General features: G+C 43.1%; 1 protein-coding gene across 1 annotated transcript in view; it reads right to left on the reverse strand.

Moving 5' to 3' along the window:
* ADAMTS12 (ADAM metallopeptidase with thrombospondin type 1 motif 12) overlaps nucleotides 1-17,603 on the reverse strand; it is a 315,003-nt gene that overhangs the window by 5,964 nt on the left and 291,436 nt on the right. Inside the window, exons 20-23 of the mRNA XM_003792927.3 lie at nucleotides 17,366-17,518; nucleotides 11,855-12,031; nucleotides 8,551-8,694; nucleotides 3,200-3,359 (exon numbers count right to left, since the gene is read on the reverse strand). Of these exons, the coding sequence (XP_003792975.1) occupies nucleotides 3,200-3,359; nucleotides 8,551-8,694; nucleotides 11,855-12,031; nucleotides 17,366-17,518 (634 nt within the window). The remainder of the gene's footprint in view (nucleotides 1-3,199; nucleotides 3,360-8,550; nucleotides 8,695-11,854; nucleotides 12,032-17,365; nucleotides 17,519-17,603) is intronic.

Raw genomic sequence — 17,603 nt, forward strand, 5'->3', positions numbered from 1 at the left:
TGGAGGTTGCTGTGAGCTGTGATGTTACAGCACTCTACCAAGGGCAATAAAATGAGACTCTGTCTGTAAAAATAATAACAATAATAATAATACCTCTGAAAATGAGCCCTAGGTGACTTCTTTTGGCATTTCAAGTAAGGCCAGTGAAAGTTGGCCAAAAAAGAGCTACACGTGATAATCAGACCTAAAGCATGTCCTTGCTCTGTTCACTTTGGTCCTGATTTCCAACTCCCTCTCTCCTCTCCAAAGTGCCTCTCCACATCTGTAGAGCATAAAGATCACAGGACATCCCTCCCTAGACAATCCACAGGCCCCTCAACAAACATGTCCCAGACAGAACTCATTCCCTTCCCCTGGTCCCAGACCCACTCTTGGCTTCCTGTCTGTGCATGGTGGCTTCATTTACTCAGCGGCCTAAGCCAGAAGGACGGGCTTTCCTCTCTTCTCCCAGCACAAAGCCCTGTCCAGTTTTTCTTTTCAGTAGCGCTTGAATCTACTTCTCTGTGTCTGCATTTTACTACCCTGGTTTGAGTCACATAGCACACCTCTTGCTATGTGGTGAGGCAGCGCTGCGGTCTCCTTACTGAGCTGCATTACCCACTTTGCAGCCAATCTTATCTTCACTTCCCCATTCGGGATTCTTCGGGGGCTCCCTTCTGCCACAGAGACGAAGTTCAAACTCATCAGCGTGCTTCCCAAGACTCTTTACCCTCTAACTGCAGGCCACTGCTCCTAACTCTATTATTTCCTGACTTCCCTGGACCTTTGCAGTTGAGGTAGTTAGACCTCTGTGCCATGTCTTCACCTTCTTTCTGGTTATTTCAGAAGGTGATAGCCTCTCCTGGAATCTCTTGTCTGACCTCTCTAAAGGGCTTCCCTGATCTTCCCAGATCAGTGAGGATCTTTTGTTTATTTGTTTTGTTTTTATTTTTTTGGATACAGAGTCTTACTATTTTGCCCTGGTGGAATGCAGTGGTATCATCTTAGCTCACAGCAACCTCAAACTCTTGGGCTCAAACAATCCTCCTGCCTCAGCCTCACAAATAGTTGGAACTACAAGTGTACACCACAATATCCAGTTAATTTTTCTATTTTTATTTTATTTTTTAATTGAGGCAGAGTCTCAATATGTATCCCACCGTAGAGGGCTGTGGTGTTGCACTCACAGTAACCTCAAACTCCTAGGCTCAAGTGATTCTCCTGCCTCAGCTTCCTGAGTAGCTAGGACTACAGGTGCCCACTACAACTCCAGGCTATTTTTTTTTGTTATAGCAGGCCAGGGCGGGGTTTGAACCCTACCCACTGAGTAAGGGCACTGCCCTAATTTTTCTATTTTTAGTAGAGACAGGATCTCTCATTTTCTCAGGCTGGTTTCAAACTCCTGACCACAAGCAATCCTCCCTCCTTGGCTAAGATTACAGGCTTGAGTCACCACCTGCCCACCCGCAGTGTAGCTTTGAGGACATTCCCAAGTACTCTCATAACAGTCCTTACCTCTCCTCTCATAGAGCCTGCCACAGGTTTGTAGTTTTATTTCTGGTTTGACCTCACATCCAGCATGCAGTAAGTGCCCAATAAATACTTGTTGAATGAATTCATGAATTGTAAGTAAACAACACCTAGGAAAATCTTCTTAGGACATTACCTTTAAGGGAAATCTCTGCTGGGTATTTCAGTACTTGGGAAGTGGCAACTACACATTTTGCTTACTTTTATTTATTTATTTTTTTTGAGATGGAGTCTTACTATGTCACCCTCAGTACAGTGCTATGGTGTCACAGCTCACAGCAACCTCAAACTCTTGGGCTTAAGCAATTGTCCCACCTCGGACTCCCAAGTAGCTGGAACTACAGGCACCCACCACAACACCCGGCCATTTTTTGGTTGCAGTTGTCGTTGTCGTTTGGCAGGCCTGGGCTGGGTTCGAAGCCCCCGTGCAAGTGGCTGGCGCTGTAACCACTGTGCCATGGGCACCGAGGCTCGCTTACTTCTGATCTTGAAGAATCTTTGGGAAAAGACCACCACTGTGTACTACCTACGTGCTACTTTTCCAGGAGCAGCATGAAGCTTAGTTGATGCCTCAGAGATGGTTCTTTCATTAGGCAGAAAGGTAATTCATCCTGACACTCTAAACCCCAATTAGTGGACTGTATCTACATGAGGCATTCTCTACTTTGTAGCTAATGTTAAGTAAAACATCAAAAACATCTTCTCTGCTTGTCTGAAAACTTTCTCCCTGGGTTTTATATGTCATCTTGCACATCAGTGAAACCCCCAAATCAGTGGAATGGTCATTAGAGTTCATGGTTAAACCTATGCCGCCTATAAGACAGTGCTTATCAACATTTTTTTTTTTTATCTCACAGCACACTTGAACCTATAGTTAAAGTTCCACAGCACACTTAAATCATTTGATCCAAAAGAACCCAGTAAAACAAAGAATATACTTACTGTGCTTTGAGCTACTTTCAAAAATAATTAATGATCTTTAAAAATTTTTGCAGCACACTCCTTTGTCTCTCTATATAAAGAGCCCAGAATGTCTGCAAATTCACTTCTCCTCGAGTAGCGCTTGGACAATGGCTGAAGGGTGTGGTAGCATGAAAGTGGCTCACTGGCCCAGGAACAGCCAGCTCTGAGGTGTAACTTACACTCTACAGCTTCTGTGTGGGACCGGCTGAAGCTGGGACTCGAGGTTCCCGAGCGGGCACCCTGCCTGTGCCTCCTGCCTTTCCCTTCCTGCCTCCTCCACTCCCTTAATGGTCTCCCCAGAGAGCACTTCCTTAATGAAAACCTCATGCACACCTTTACCTCCCTGTCTCCTTCTGGGGAACATGGCCCAGGACAGGGGTACTAGACTTATAGAAAGAACCATTCCGTACTCGGCCCAGCTCCCAGGAAAGGTTGGACTACTTCTCAGACATCTTGGAAATCACAGAAATAAGTCTTCTCCATGTGAGAGGACACGTGTGTGAACACGCTTATAAATAAAGGAATGAAAGAGATATTCCTCAAGGAATTAGAGTCGAACCTCCCCAAGTCAGACAGCTTGCTGCTCCCCAGGTTGCTGGCTGGACTTTTCAGCATTAAGTTTCTCTAGTTCAGCAAAAGAGATGAGAACCTGCTTACAAGCTGAATCATGCAGAGTGACTCAGTCCAGAAAAGCTCTCCTCCCCTCTGAGCAAACCCACTCACTCACCAGCACTTGTCTTGCAGGCCTGCTGGTTGCATTTTTTGAAATCTGGAGGTCTGGGTTCCTGATCACACAGGCACTGGTCTTGGTCTTCAGTTTTATTGTCATCTGAGGAGACGCACTGGACAGTCCTATTCTGAAGACCACCTCCACAGGAAGCGGTGCACTGAAAGAGAGGGAAACAGAGTCAGAATTCCTCCCCAGGGCCGCCAAGCGAGAAGCAGCAGAGCACCGTTAACCCCACTGTGGTCAAGCATGGGAAAGCCTTTTACCAGAAACCTTTCGACGGAGTTGTAGAATAAAGGCACTAATAATTTGGAGGTGTGAATTTAGGAAGAATCCTATAATAAGAATGTGTGGATTGAATTTGGCTTAATTTACTATTAAGTTCTCTAAAGAAGGTTTTCCTCTTTCTCAAATTTGAGAATGGCCTGATGTCTTTCACCACATGGCTATACCACTGGTAGCTACTACCATCCATGGTAGTGCCATAGGGCCCTGCCATCTGGCCGTAGAGGGGAGCGACCTGGCATCAAGCTGGGCCAATTGGTCATTTCCTTGGGAATTCAGAATTAAGACTCAGCAAGAGATTCCCCCTGAGGCTCAAACATGAAAACCTGGGTGCAGCTGTCGGCCACATGTCCTGCCAACCTGGAGGAGCAGAGAAAGCCAGATGACAGGAAACGTGAATGAAGCAGACGCTCAGAGAGGAACAGGGATGAGAGAGGCACGGTTAGACCCTTGGTTCCAGCTAAAACTCCCCATCACAACACTCCCCTTTATGTCATGAATGTATGGGGTGAAATATAGGAAGACAGGTCGAATCATAATAGAAGAAAATTTCACATCTGGGTCCTGGTGCCTCAGTCTGAACCACTTTTGATTTGGGTGTGGGGAGCAGGTGTGAGGGAAAGGGATGGAGCTACTAGGCAAGTTGAGGGTAGGGAGAAAGAGATGTGGGATGGGGAGACCAGAGTGGAATGGAGGTAGGGACAGGGCTGAGAATGGAGACCAGGGAAGAAGCAGCACAGCAATGGCCCCGGGGCTGAGCCCGGCTGGACTGTGTGGTCTCAACAGCCATACTAACAGACAAGGTTCCACTGTAATGTCGTGACTGACCACCTGGCGGCACCAAGAACATTCTCTGGCCTGTGGAGTCAGCTTATTTAAGACGATTCTTGAAAATGTTCAATTATGTGTTTGAATTTACCGCATAGACTCATTCTTTAATTATAATTTTTTGTGGCAAAATATATAAAACAAAAAATTCACCTTTTTTAGACACTTTTAAGTTTGGTGACCTTAAGAAAATTGACATTGCTATGCAATCACCATCACTACTTCTTCCCAAATTGAAACTGTGTCCCCATTTAAACCAGAACTCCCTGTCCTCCACCCCATCCCCAACCCCTGCCAAACACCATCCTATTTTTATCTCTATAAATTTGAGTACTGTGTGTACCTTATATATTTGTATATGTAAAATACAAATCGGACAGTATTTGTCTGTTTGTGACTGGCTTATTTCATTTAACATAATGTCTTTGAGTTGCATCTATATTGTAAGAGTCTTCCCTTTTTAAGATGGACTAATATTCCACTGTGTATATATATATATTCCCTTTTATCTATTCATCTGTTGATGACTGACGGATTCATGGGTTGTTAGTCATTTTTAAGTTTGGTGACCTTGACTACTGTGAACCACAAAGACTTTCAAGATCTACATCTTATATCGTGTTTTATTACTTTTAGTGTTATCTTGCTTATATGATCAAAACCTCCCACAGAGCAGAAACCAGGGTTTTTCTCTTCATGCTTCGCAGCAATTAGGATGACATTCAAGAAGTACTCACTGATAAATCAGCTAGAAAAGACAGCTGCATGAAAAATTACTAGGTTCAAAAGATTCTATTTGGTGTCTGAGATATTACTGGATACCCCATTTACTAAATAAGACAATATCTACACTGGGACACCACCAATTAAATCAGAATACTGGTCCCAAAACCCTGTTTCTAACGGAGATTGCCTATAAAGAGCTAGAAAGAAAAGCATTATATATATTTTTAAACATCCATCATTCTATTTTGTTTTACTTATTATAAAGCCTAGAGCAGGGTGACCAGCATGGAAGTGCATGTTTGCATTACAAAGTCCGAGATTTCAGTGATTTCACTTGAAGGTAATTTTATTCTGTAAATTCATCTCAAATTCTCTGCAGATGTGAGAAACAAAGAATAAAAAAAATATTGTAGCTATTCATCTGAGCTTGAGTAAACAAAAGTCTGCAATAGAGGACAGAGGTAGAAACAGTGGAAATGAACCAGGCTGGACTGATAAAGATTACTGGCTAGGAGACTTAAGCTTTCTAGCTCACTGCAGATTGTTCTAGATCATTCACTCCACCTCACTCTCTCTCTTTCTCTATAAAATAAGATTGTTACTTAAAGATCAAATTACTTCCTTTCTTGATTACTTGGTGTCTGGTGGAACAGCCCGGGCTGCTTCTGGGCGCTGAAGGCAGGCAGGCCCTCTTGGGCAAGGCAAATAAGGATGCAAGTGCTAAACCAAGCACAAGACTAGCAGGGGACATCACTGTCCATGCATTTAGTAGCCAATTAAAATAATTTAATATTAAGATGTATAAATTTCTGTTGTAAATAATTAGGAGACTAAGCAGGAGGCCTGGTTGCTGACTCAAGTTTTGTTAGTTGTGCTAATGCTGTGAAAACCCATGGCCCTTAGATTTGGAAAAGGTTTTCTGTGTTAATTCTTTGACAATGTCCTTACTTGTACTTTTTTCCATTATTCCTCTCTGAAATTATATTACTTTAATCTTTTACCTGCTGGCCTGATATCCAGTTCTCTTATCTCAGGTTCTCTTTGTGATGGTTCTCCTTTTCTTGACCTAGTTCCTCAAATTAATTTCTCAATCCTTCTACTTAATGTTTTGTTTTTGCTATTTTTTAAATTTTCTCAGGTCTCCTTCTATTCTTGAATATTCCTTTTGGATAGCTTTCTTGTTCTATGTCTTGAGTGAAGTCACTTATTTCTCTGGAGAATTTAACTATAGTTGCATGGGAAGAATTCATCTGTTTCTTACATGGCCTCTATTTCCTCAGGAATGGTTTTGTTATTTTGCGTTTGATGTGAGGGTTTTTCTCTTAAGTCTGGTGATCTTAGGCTATTTGTTTATATTTCAGAAGGAGGCACCTGAGCTCTTGAAAGCTCCATGTGTAGTTTCTTGAGAGATGAGTTTCAGAAAGGGGTGGTGTTATGTAGAATGAGTAGGGAGAGATCTGTTATGTAGGCTTGCTTTTTGTTTTTTTTTTTCTTTAGGCTGACCTAGTCCCCTGCCTCGGTGGAACTCATGGAGGAAAGGGGAACATTACTGTCTTTTCACATTATCTGAGAGATGAGTCCTTTTGTCCCTACCAGCTGTGCCTGATTCTAGGGTTTATATGGTTATAACCCCAGAGAGAAGAGCTCCAGGCTACGGTTGGGAGTTTGTTGGGCCACAGGAGAGACTATAAAGATCCATCTAACCCTCCACACTCACCTCTCCCTGCAGACGTACCTAAAAAATCTGTTTGCTTCTTGGCATCCCTGCAACAGACATATTTTAGCTTTCTCCAGCATGCTGAATTCACTGGAAATCTAGTCATTTGTTTCCAGCTTCCCAAGTTTTATTGAGCTCTCTCTCAGCTGTGGGTCTCCTGCCCTCACCTTTGTCTTTGTGGATTTGTATCACTTCCGGTGTTTTATTCTTTCTGCTAATTTAGTGGAGTTTTGAGAACAGAGGCAAATGTGTTCTCAAAGGTCAATCCACAGCTTGTCTTTTTCACTGAATAACAGATCATGGTGGTCAGAAGTGATTCCAAAGGCTGGCTTGGCAGGTGTTGGCTGTTCCCACCCCTCATTCTGAACTGTGGACAACAGATGAATTCCTGGATCTTCTAGGAAAACTTCAACCCATGCCCACCTCCAATAGACTCACCTCTGACTCCTTAAGGGAATTGACGGTAAGACTTAAAATATGTTCATTAATGGTTTTTAGTTGTCCATGAGATTTTGTGCCTCCAAATAAGTGCAAATTTATAGTATTTTCTTGATTGCAGGTTGTATCTGATTTTCTTTTCTAAAGGTCACATCTGATTTGATTAGTGATGCTAATATTTTTATGCAGAGCTTTAAGGTATTTATGAAGAACCTCATCCTGAAATATATCCAGGAGGCTGGGGCTAAAGTCTGTAGGAAGAAGCTTATCTTCTTCTTGGCTATGGGTGGAGAGGCTGCTGCTACCTTAATCTGTGAGCTGCCCTGATGTTAAAAATTCATTTTGTAAATCTTATGGCTAGATTATGGAGCTCAAATCTTGCTGTGGAAGTGATATTAATTAGATCCCTATTTAATGGGTGCCATAGTTAGAGGCTCTAACACAGAGGCCATGGTTAAGTAATTATGGTCAATCAACTTGACAGAATATTATATTGTGAATAAAAGGTTAATATTAGTCCTGGTTCAGCCTGCTTGGCAGGAAAGTGACCTTGAAGTTTTTTGTTTTGTTTTGTTTTTAGGAGGTTAAAGTAAATGTGATAAGTTATGCCTTGTCCACTGGCAAATTCCTGAGGCATGGGACTCTCCCCTATTGGGGGCCTGTGAGTTGGCATGTGACTTTGGCATGTGTAACCAAAAGAGTTTTAAATATTGGCAGGAAACTGAGGCTGAGGTTCTTTGCATCAGGGTGACACAAGCAACTTGGCTCTTAGTCTTTGCCAGCCACACATACCCTGAACCAGTGAAGGAAGCAAATGACCTTGTGTCCTTGGCTACCATCCTCCTGAGGAGATAAGTGTTGCTTTTAATTATAGGTTAATTATTTTATTTGTTTCCCCATTTGACCATTTGGCTACCCAGAGGCCTGAAACTTGCTAAGTCAGGTTAAGCCTAAAGCTTCAGGACATAGGCAACTCCTTTTTGCTCTAGGAAAAGCCAGAGGATCCAAGGTGTTGGGGTACAAAATAGCATTTCCATAGGCTTTGTGCCTCTAGAATAATTTTGGTATTTGATCTTTTCTTTTTTGGAAGCATTTGCTCTTCTCTCTTCTGAACTCAAGACAGTAAACACTGACCCACGGCAGCTATGGGTCAACTTTCAGCAGATTTGAAGGTGTTAATGGGCAGCAGAATACTAAAACTAAAGTACATAGAAACACTCGGTAAATCATGAATACGCTGGATATCCACAATGAAGTCGTTGTATTTAATTACTTTGTAATTAAAATAAAATGAATGTTATTTTCTATTTTAAGGCTAAAGTAAAATAAAGCATCTATGTGTATAACTGAGTCTTACCTGGTTCCACTTCCCAGTGGCCCAGTGACAGCAAAGGTGCTCATTGCAGGGCATGGTGGACGTAGGCCTTTTGGTCCAGTCGCAGAGGCTACCTGGACAAGACACTCCTCTCTCTCGAATTCCACCTCCACAGGACCTGGAACACTGACATGCAATAATGACAAGGATAGGTAAAAATCAGGTGACATGTTCAATAACAAGGGGAAAGCCTTTTACCATCATTTTGTGTGTGCAGGGTTATTAAGAATATTGGTTACCTGTGTTGGAATCTGAAGCATTTTTGCAAATTCCTTAAAAGGGTCTCTCGAATTAGTTAAAACGACAGTAATGAACCAGGAATTAAAGAGAGAGAGGAAGGTTAACAAAGAAGCTCTTGAGGAGAGGAGGAGGAGAAAAATCAGAAGATGCCAAACAGTCCAATGTCAAACAGTATGTCAAAGGGAAGGAATTGTGTTAAAAGTCTAAATGAGTGGTCATTCCTGAATGGACACCGTGTTTTCTGCATTTTGCCTTCTGGCACAAGTGATTAGCAACAAAAATGTAAAATTTACATTGATCGTCTCTGACAGCCCGAAGGAGGAGCACACATTTGAAACACAATTTTGTTTGCTTCCTATTAAAATGGGATTGTCTTCCTTTTCCATCATATAAAGCTTTAGAATTAAATTTGTCCATATTAGGAATAAGGGGATTGAAAGATTTGCTAGGGATTTGTGAGCTGTAATGCTCACAAAATAAATCCAAGGTGACAGGTTGGATACCTAAAGGGATGGACTTCTAAAACATGTCAGATTTTTATTCATGAGAATCATTTTATAAGATACATTGCCTCATTTTCATAAAGTTCTAGAAGAAAATTAAATAGTTCACCAAGAATCTTTGAAAAGTCCTCTGAGTGCTTTGAAAAGCACTTTGAGAAATCTTCATAATGGCATGAATACAATAATAACAATAACAAAACAATTATGATTGTCCTGTGAACATCGCACCCATCACATCAGGCACTATGTGTGTGATGGTTCCATATAAAACCTGAAAACTAGGGATGGATGGTTAACCTCTTCTCCTCAAAAAAAGAACTAATGTATCGCCTTCACAGTTTTTCAGCTTTGAGATCCAACATGGATTTTTTCCTATTTGTTCAATCTGTTTTAACCCTATCTGAGAAGAGAGAGAGGTAAGAGGAATTTTCTGTTTGGAAGCCTTGTGCATCTCTACCTACGTGTGTGTGTGTGTGTGTAGATTCAAAACCACTTGGCCAAGTACTGTGTTTCCCCGAAAATAAGACCTACCCCCAGACCTATCCTAAGCTCTAGCAGGATTTCTATGCATTTGTTAAATATAAGCCCTACCCTAATAATAAGACCTAGTGATGGGCGTGGCTATGCAGCGTATCTGCATAGTCACACCATGCATTTCAGCATGAAGAGAAGACATCCCCTGAAAATAAGCCCTAGTGTGTCTTCTTGAGAAAAAGTGAATATAAGACAGTGTCTTATTTGGGGGGAAACATGGTAATCTCCAGAAGAAAGCGGGTAAGGAAAGAATAGTACAGTGGTTCGCAAAACGTGATCCTCAGACTGGCAACTTCAGCACCTTCTGCGTTCTTGTTAGAAATCCAAAATTTCAGACTCCACACCAGACCTCATAATTGGACACTCTGGAGTGGGGCCCTCCATCTGTGCGTTCACATGCTCTACAGGTGATCCTGAAGCATGCTGAAGCCTGACTACTGCTGGTATAGAGATGTTCCTATAGCTAAAATGCATCTGCCATGGAGGCAGTCTGGGCTGGCGGATGTTTACTGGATGGGTCCAGAACACCCCCAGGATAGCAGTCATTAGAGAGAGTGCACAGGCAGCATCATCATGGGGAGCCAGGAAAGTACACAGAGATGCCCAGTCCTTCAGCAGCACCTCCAGGTCCTCTGCTGAGGTTCACAAAGTTGGTTAATTTTGTGGTTTGTTCAAAACAGAGCAATTTAGAAAGGAGGGTGATTGGAAGAGCTTCAGGGAACAGGCTCACATTGGGGCTCCCAGAGCCTCATTGAGGAAGCATTAAGAAAACATCTCTCAGCACCAGAATGATGGCTGACCTGTGATAACCTGCAAGTGCTATTTCCCTGACAAGGCCATCTAAACTCCCTGTGAATTCTGACAACCATCACCTGAACAGGTGCAGGCTCAGCATATATGGATAGCCTGGAGGCCTGGGTCCCAGGCATGGTAGTAGCAGGCATCTCATGTGCTCCAGAGCTGGGCAGGGGAATCAGGAGAAAGAGGGGGCAGTGGTGGCTACTACCCTGGGAAATAGGTAGCTGCCCCCCAAAGCCTTGGGAGTCGGCTCAGCCTTCCATCAGCTTCAACGCTAACTCTGCATCTTCAGGCAGGGTGTCTCTACCTTCCCTTTCCTGGCACATGGCACCGCCCGCCCCCAAACAACTATTGGTTTACTCTTTCTCCTTAGTTCACTTTGTTCAGTGCCCACTATGCTAAGTTATGTACCAGAAAAAGCACAGGTATGAGAGTCTGCCTTATGTTTGAATTAATACTCCACTGTTTATTGTCTAAGTGAGTGTCTCAGATAGGTTTCTCAATCTCTTCAAGTGTCAATTTCTTCACCTATGAGATGGAACGAATAAGGCCTACTATCTAGGTCACTGAGAGAATTAAACCAAGTATTGTAGGTAAAGTGCCTGGGTCATGGACACACTCAGAATATGCTAGATTCTTTTGTTTGTTTGTTTTTGGACTTCTTTGTATTATACATGGATGTGGCTAGAGTGTGCTTTAGTTACTGAAACATTTGTCTCTTGAAAAATGAGGTCAATCATACTTTACCAAAGAACAGTAAACTTGTTTTCATGTATCAAAGTAGAACAAAGACCCAGCAGAGCTAAGACCTTCACAAATAATGATTTAAATGAAATGTGGAACTCTAAAATTATACTTTATATGGAAAGGATATGGACATTTCCCCAGTCTGATTGCAGAAGCCTCAGAGAGGAATGTCAGGCTCTGTTCTGAATGGCTTTCATCAAAGTGGTCCTTGTTCAAATCATCCCATTGTGTTCATTTCCCAGCAGGAGAAATATATCCATTGGGAGACCAGGTCACACAATGATACAATACTGAACTGTCATGATTGAAACCAGACACAGAGTCTTATCAGTGGAATTCTTAGCTTCCCCCAACAGTGTGGGGTCACTGAGTACAGGCCAGTCCTTGGATGCAGCAGTAACACAGGGATCCGTGGTTTGCCAGCTTGCACGAGGGTTTATCATGCCCCTTTCTAGAGACCATACCTGACTCCAGGGTTCCACCTGCCACTCTTCACAGGGCTCAGGGTTACAGCTCATGCTCAGCGGGGGAGGAATGCCCGCCAGGAACTGGCAGTGAAACGGCCTCAGGCTCCGGTGGTCTCGACTGTCCGTGCACTGAATCTCGCGGATCTTGAAGCCCCCGCTGCAGTTTCTAGAGCACTGTGTAGATAGCAAAAGCAGAGGTCACCCCTGAGTCTTGGCGTCAGGCTCCCCTTCCCATCAGCTAGGAGGTTCCAGGCTTCTGGGTCATGAAGAGGAGTTTGGTCTAGTTCAAGTGAACCCTGCTCCCCTCCCACCCGGTGAGAGGGAGTCACACAAGCAGCTCCCTGAGACTGGGCTTCCGAGAGTCTGAAACACACAGGGCAGTGTGAGAGTTTGGACTTCTGACAGAAGGGGGTGACAATTCCAGTTCTGCCACTTGCTGGTCACGAGACCCTGGGCAAGTCACAGAAAGACTCTGAGCCTCAGGAGTGACCAGTGTAACCGGGGATTGTGTTGTCTCACAGCTGGTGGGAAGATTATAGACTTGGGTGGGAGTGCCTGCTGGGACAGCGCCTGTTCCAGTGGTGGTCACTCCCTCTGGATGTCCAGATGCATTCCAAGGCAAAGTGGCCTGGATGCTCTGATGCTTCCATAAATCATGGTGTTCAGTTTCTCAGAAATAAGCAACATCTTCCAGACGGCATCCCAGAAGTACAAATTAAGAACTGTGTTTTCCTGACCAAGAGTAATCCCATAGAGGGGGGAAAAAAGTAACTGTGAACTTAAAATTAGCCACAGAACGTATGAGAAAACATGCCAATAATTTTCACCCAAAGCAGCTATTTGTCAGACAAAATAAATTTCCAGGAAATAGCTCATGGACGGGCTAAACACAGATGGGCTCTTTATTAGGAAAAGAGAATTTTATAAGACATAAGTGTAAAATGGGGTTTTATTTTCTTATTTTCCATGTATGTGATATAATCTGGTATTCCTAAATGCAATTTTCAAGTTAGCAGTCCTCATTTGTCAAAAGCACGTTCACATTCAACGGGAAATGAAACATATTACTATGCCGAGGTCAGTGATACGGGAAGACACTCAGTAAATCTGTAAATGTTCCAGGGCATTTTCCAAAGGGCCTCTGACTCAATTAATAAGAGGGAAGTGGCAACATATTAAATTACTCCACTCCTAATGCTGTTTTGCTTTTGTGTGCGGACAGCGATTGTTATGTTCATTGTCTTCTTATCCTAGAAAGATTCATCTGCATTCCTGTTTCCCTAACGTGAAGCCTGGGATCCAGACTGGGAACAAGAGCCAGGCTAATGAGAATGGCCGATGGCCGATGCCCTGTTGAAACCAAACAGGCCTGACAGTTTTCAGTTACCACAGCCTTTCAGCAGCTGGCATAACTTGCAAACCAAATTGAGGAAGAATGAAAAATACCCTAAGCTTATAGAAGCTATGGGGAAGAGAGAAGGACATCACAACCTTTTCTTTCTTGTGCTATTTTTGACCTATAAAGTCATCCTGATATATGTTCCACGTTGGATTCATACAGAGTGTTCAGATAACTGTAGCGCCACTAATGAATATAGCACTGGGAGGTCAACAGGCCCCATTCATCTGTGATCCTGGAACTAAGTGGCTGTGTGACCATTCTACTTCTCCACGCCTCCATTTCTCCATCAGTATTAAAAGAAGGATAAACTAGATGACTGAACTAGCCCAGCACTCTAGAGTGTCATCAGTGTAGGGATCTAGGATTCTATTTTCATTTCAGAGTACTTTCTTACTCTCAAAGTTACATGCCAAATACTAAACCAGGACATAGAAAGAATGCCTTTCTGCTTATTTTCCTTATGTTAAACACATTCATAAGGGCCTTAAAATCAGATAACTCATTGCAAAAATCCTAAGCACCAAAATTTATCTGTCCATCTGTCCCTCTTCCTGGCCTTACTTTTCTTTCCCCCAGTTATGTCCCAAGATCTGAGTCCCTACTGTGAGGGGCGCACAGCCTGCTGAGGGAAGGGAACCAGTAAATGAGTAGAAGCAGTAAAGATTAGATTCCACAGCTGTTCATGGTCTAGTGTGGGCACAAAACAGGAGGGGGACAATTTCACCTGAAGTCAAGAAAGGTTTGAATAAAGGAGGCAAAGCTCCAGCGGAATCTCAGAAGATGAATAGATGCTCATTTGTCCCCCATAGGGTGGGGGACATTCGAAGTGGAGAGAATGGCATGCATCATTCTGTGAACCAACTCTTTTCTGAGAACAGTACGTTGGTCAGAATGCAGAGGGTGGGGGTAGACAGAGGATGGGCCAAGGCCACCTGGCGAGGCTCATGGTCTGGATGTCAGTAGTCTTGGTGTCACGCTTTCTGTGGTCCTAAAGGCTTCCAGGTAATCGCCATGCCTCTAAACATTTTTTCTTAGGGATTCCTTATCTGAATCACTCGGGGGATAGTTTAGACATACAACAAATGATGACAATAGTGTAACAATGCAAAGAATTTCGGTATATGAGCGACCTTTCTGCTACTCAGTTTTTGCCTTCTGGAGACAGACACTTCCCTGTGACGTGAAATGAAAGAGTTTGACTTTTACATATGAACTTTAATGTATGTTTCTAGGAAGATGCTGTGTATAAAACGGACTATCTGTATTTAGCAAGATAAGGGCTATTTCCACATTTTATTTACTGGTAAAAAAAATTCAGATCTATAAGATGTAGCCCTGCCATGGAGAATCTATAAAATAGAGACGAGAACTGGCATAAGACAGAAGACCAGTGACCAAATATATAAAACCCAAGGCCATAAGGAAAGGCTGTCACTTCCTCTGATTTTCCAGCAAAGTTACAGACATTAAAGGCCAAAGTGGGAAAAATAAAATTGCAACATCGCCTATGTGGGGAGACAGATCATTTTGAGAAAAAATGTAAAAATCTTTCTATAATAAAGATCTAATAGACTTACCGATGAAAAGGGCAATAGTCATTTGAAGAAAGATAATAAAGGGGATGTCAAACCAGCAGTCGGCATAACTTCAGAGGAACAGACAAAGTGTTCAGTCAGGAAGCGTGTGGAGCTGCGGGTGGTGCATGGTTTTGATGCCAAACCCAACTGAGAATTTTCAAGTGCACTGTCCCGCAGTGCTTTTCTTCCATCACGAGAATCACATCTTCCCCCCCATACAGATTTTAGCATTCTAAAATGGGCATGGGCCCTATAACTGGTAAACATTTTATTTATTTATTTTTTTTTTGGCATAGTGTTCCTTTCTTTCTGGAAAGTTGTAGTTAAAATGACATACTCCTCCAGCTGATGCCTCTGTTAGAACTGAGACTATTTGGTACTAGCTTCACAATCAAGTGCATGCTGGTGACTTAAACATGTCAGGCCTTCGTTTCCTCCATGGGGATTATAAAGTCTTAAACTGGGATAAAAACAAAATTGTTTATCACAGGCTTCTGTAGTACAAGCTCCCTGATCTCTCATCTGGGGTTTGACACTGGCTAGAATCCCTCAGGCTGCAGCCGACCTTTTTCAAAGTGAAAGCTATTTCACACAGCTGTCGTTTTATGTGCCATGTAATTTCCAAGAAATGATTATTCCCAGTGACGAGAAAGTGAGACTTTAGGGCTTGGTCATCATTTGCCAAGGTCAGGGATATGAGATGTTTCTGGAGATTTTTCTGGATAGGGAAGAGACTTTGTAGTCAAATATTTAGTTCTTTGTTGGATCCTGAGTTTGTTGTGACTTGGAAGAGAAATTCCAAGAAAAAAAAATGACACAGAAGCAGAGAAAAATGGGAGGGGAGGGGGAGGATGGGTGAATGGAATGATATTGTGGGGATCACGCCTATGATCTATCCTATTAGGGTACAGGTGAATTTGTATAAAGGTTGAATATAAATGTCTTAACATAACAATTATGAGAAAGACATGATGGCCATGTTAGCCACTTGGATGAGAGTTTTCTAAACTGCATATAGAAGCAACACACTGTATCCTATAAGAGAATTAATGTACACAATTATGATCTAATAAAAAACAAATTAAAAAAAAAGAAGAAGCAGAGAAAAGGAGGCGGTCAATTTCTCAAGCAGCCCCACATCGTCTCTCTTTCCATAGAGCAGAACCTTACTTTAGGGAAAGGGTCCCAACACAGAGAAACGACACCCCATGTTCCTGCCTGATGGGAAGAGCACCAGGAGAACCAGGGATGTCCAGTATAACACCCCACCGTCCTGTTTGTCTGAGGCCATAAGCTCTCCACTAGATGAAGGAGCCCCATCTAGAGGGGACACTGCCCTCCTGGAACTTTGGGGGTAACCCTTTGTTTCCCCTTCTCTGCCGCTCAGCTGTCAAGGGGAACTGGCTCACCAGAGAGGAGACAGGGGTCTAGGGGGTGCCTAGGGTTGGGCACATGTTACAGACAGAAGGATTCTGCACAGATCACACCTCTGCACTCTCAATGCTGCTGCTGCTGCCCAGTGTCTTACAGCCCGGGAATATCCCCCCAGACCTACTTCTGCTTATCCAAGGTGACAAAGCAGATTGGGCCTGGTCAGGGCCCCAAAACACCAAGAGTAACTAATCAGAAGGCCTAGCATGTCCCTTTTGAAAGGGACTCTGCAGACAGCACAGCACAGTGAGTAACTATGGTCAGATTAACAAAGGCAGTGTAGGCCAGGCACAGTGGCTCACATCTGCACTCTGGGAGGCTGAGGCAGGCTTATTGCTGGAGCTTAGGAGTTAGAGACCAGCCTGAGTAAGAGCAAGACCCTGCCCCTACTAAAAATAGGAAAACTAGCTGGGTGTAATGGTGCATACCTGTAGTCCTACCTACTGGGGAGGCTGAGGCAAGAGGATTTCTCAAGCCCGAGAGTTTGAAGTTGCTGTGAGCTATGATGATGCCATAGCACTCTACCCAGAGAAATAGAGTGAAACTTTGTCTCAAAATAAATAAATAAGAAAAAGAAACCCAAAAAACAAAAGCAGTAAAATAGCACTTCAAAAAGATGAGTACAGTGAATATATTTTTAAAGACCAAATGATTCTTCGTATCTTAGCTTTCTTTTTATGTTGGCTCTGAAAGATAAAATGGAGTGTTTGCTTTGTGAAGAGCTGCTGAGCCATGATTTAATTATACATGTGATAATATATGATTATTCATCATAATGCTAAATCTAAGTAATTAGAAATAGTGTTATGTGCTAGACAAGCAATTAATTACGCCACTGTAACATCTTATTTTGGTTTATCTTAAGAGAAAAGACAGGCGGGTTACATGCATTAATAAAATCTCTACACTTCTAAGACTTTTGTGTAACCTGAAGCAGACCTATAGTGATGCCTGTGATTTACTTGTCCATGATTTTATGAAAGAGAGGAGGCAGAAAGGTAGGAAGGGAAGAAAGAAACCAACTTTACAAGTGCTTATGTTGACCTGTCCCCAACGCCTTCCCCCTCAGCCAAGACACGACTGAGCCTGGTAACTTACCTTGCTCCAGTTGCCCACTTTCCAGCCGGCACATGGGCGGAGGTGGCATCTCTTAGCAGGTTCAGGCCTCCGGATGGCAGCGCAATCGGAATCTGCCTGGGTGCTGCACTCCACCCTCCTCCAGTAGGCACCCAGACCACACGTAGTGGAGCACTGTGGCAGGGACGAGGTGAGAGAAGACAGAGGCTGAGGCCACGTTCCCAGAGACACCTTCTACGGGGGCCTTGGGGTCAGGAGT

The sequence above is a fragment of the Otolemur garnettii genome, unplaced genomic scaffold, assembly GCF_000181295.1.
Source record: "Otolemur garnettii isolate 467f Iridium unplaced genomic scaffold, OtoGar3 scaffold00063, whole genome shotgun sequence".
Lineage (NCBI taxonomy): Eukaryota > Metazoa > Chordata > Mammalia > Primates > Galagidae > Otolemur > Otolemur garnettii.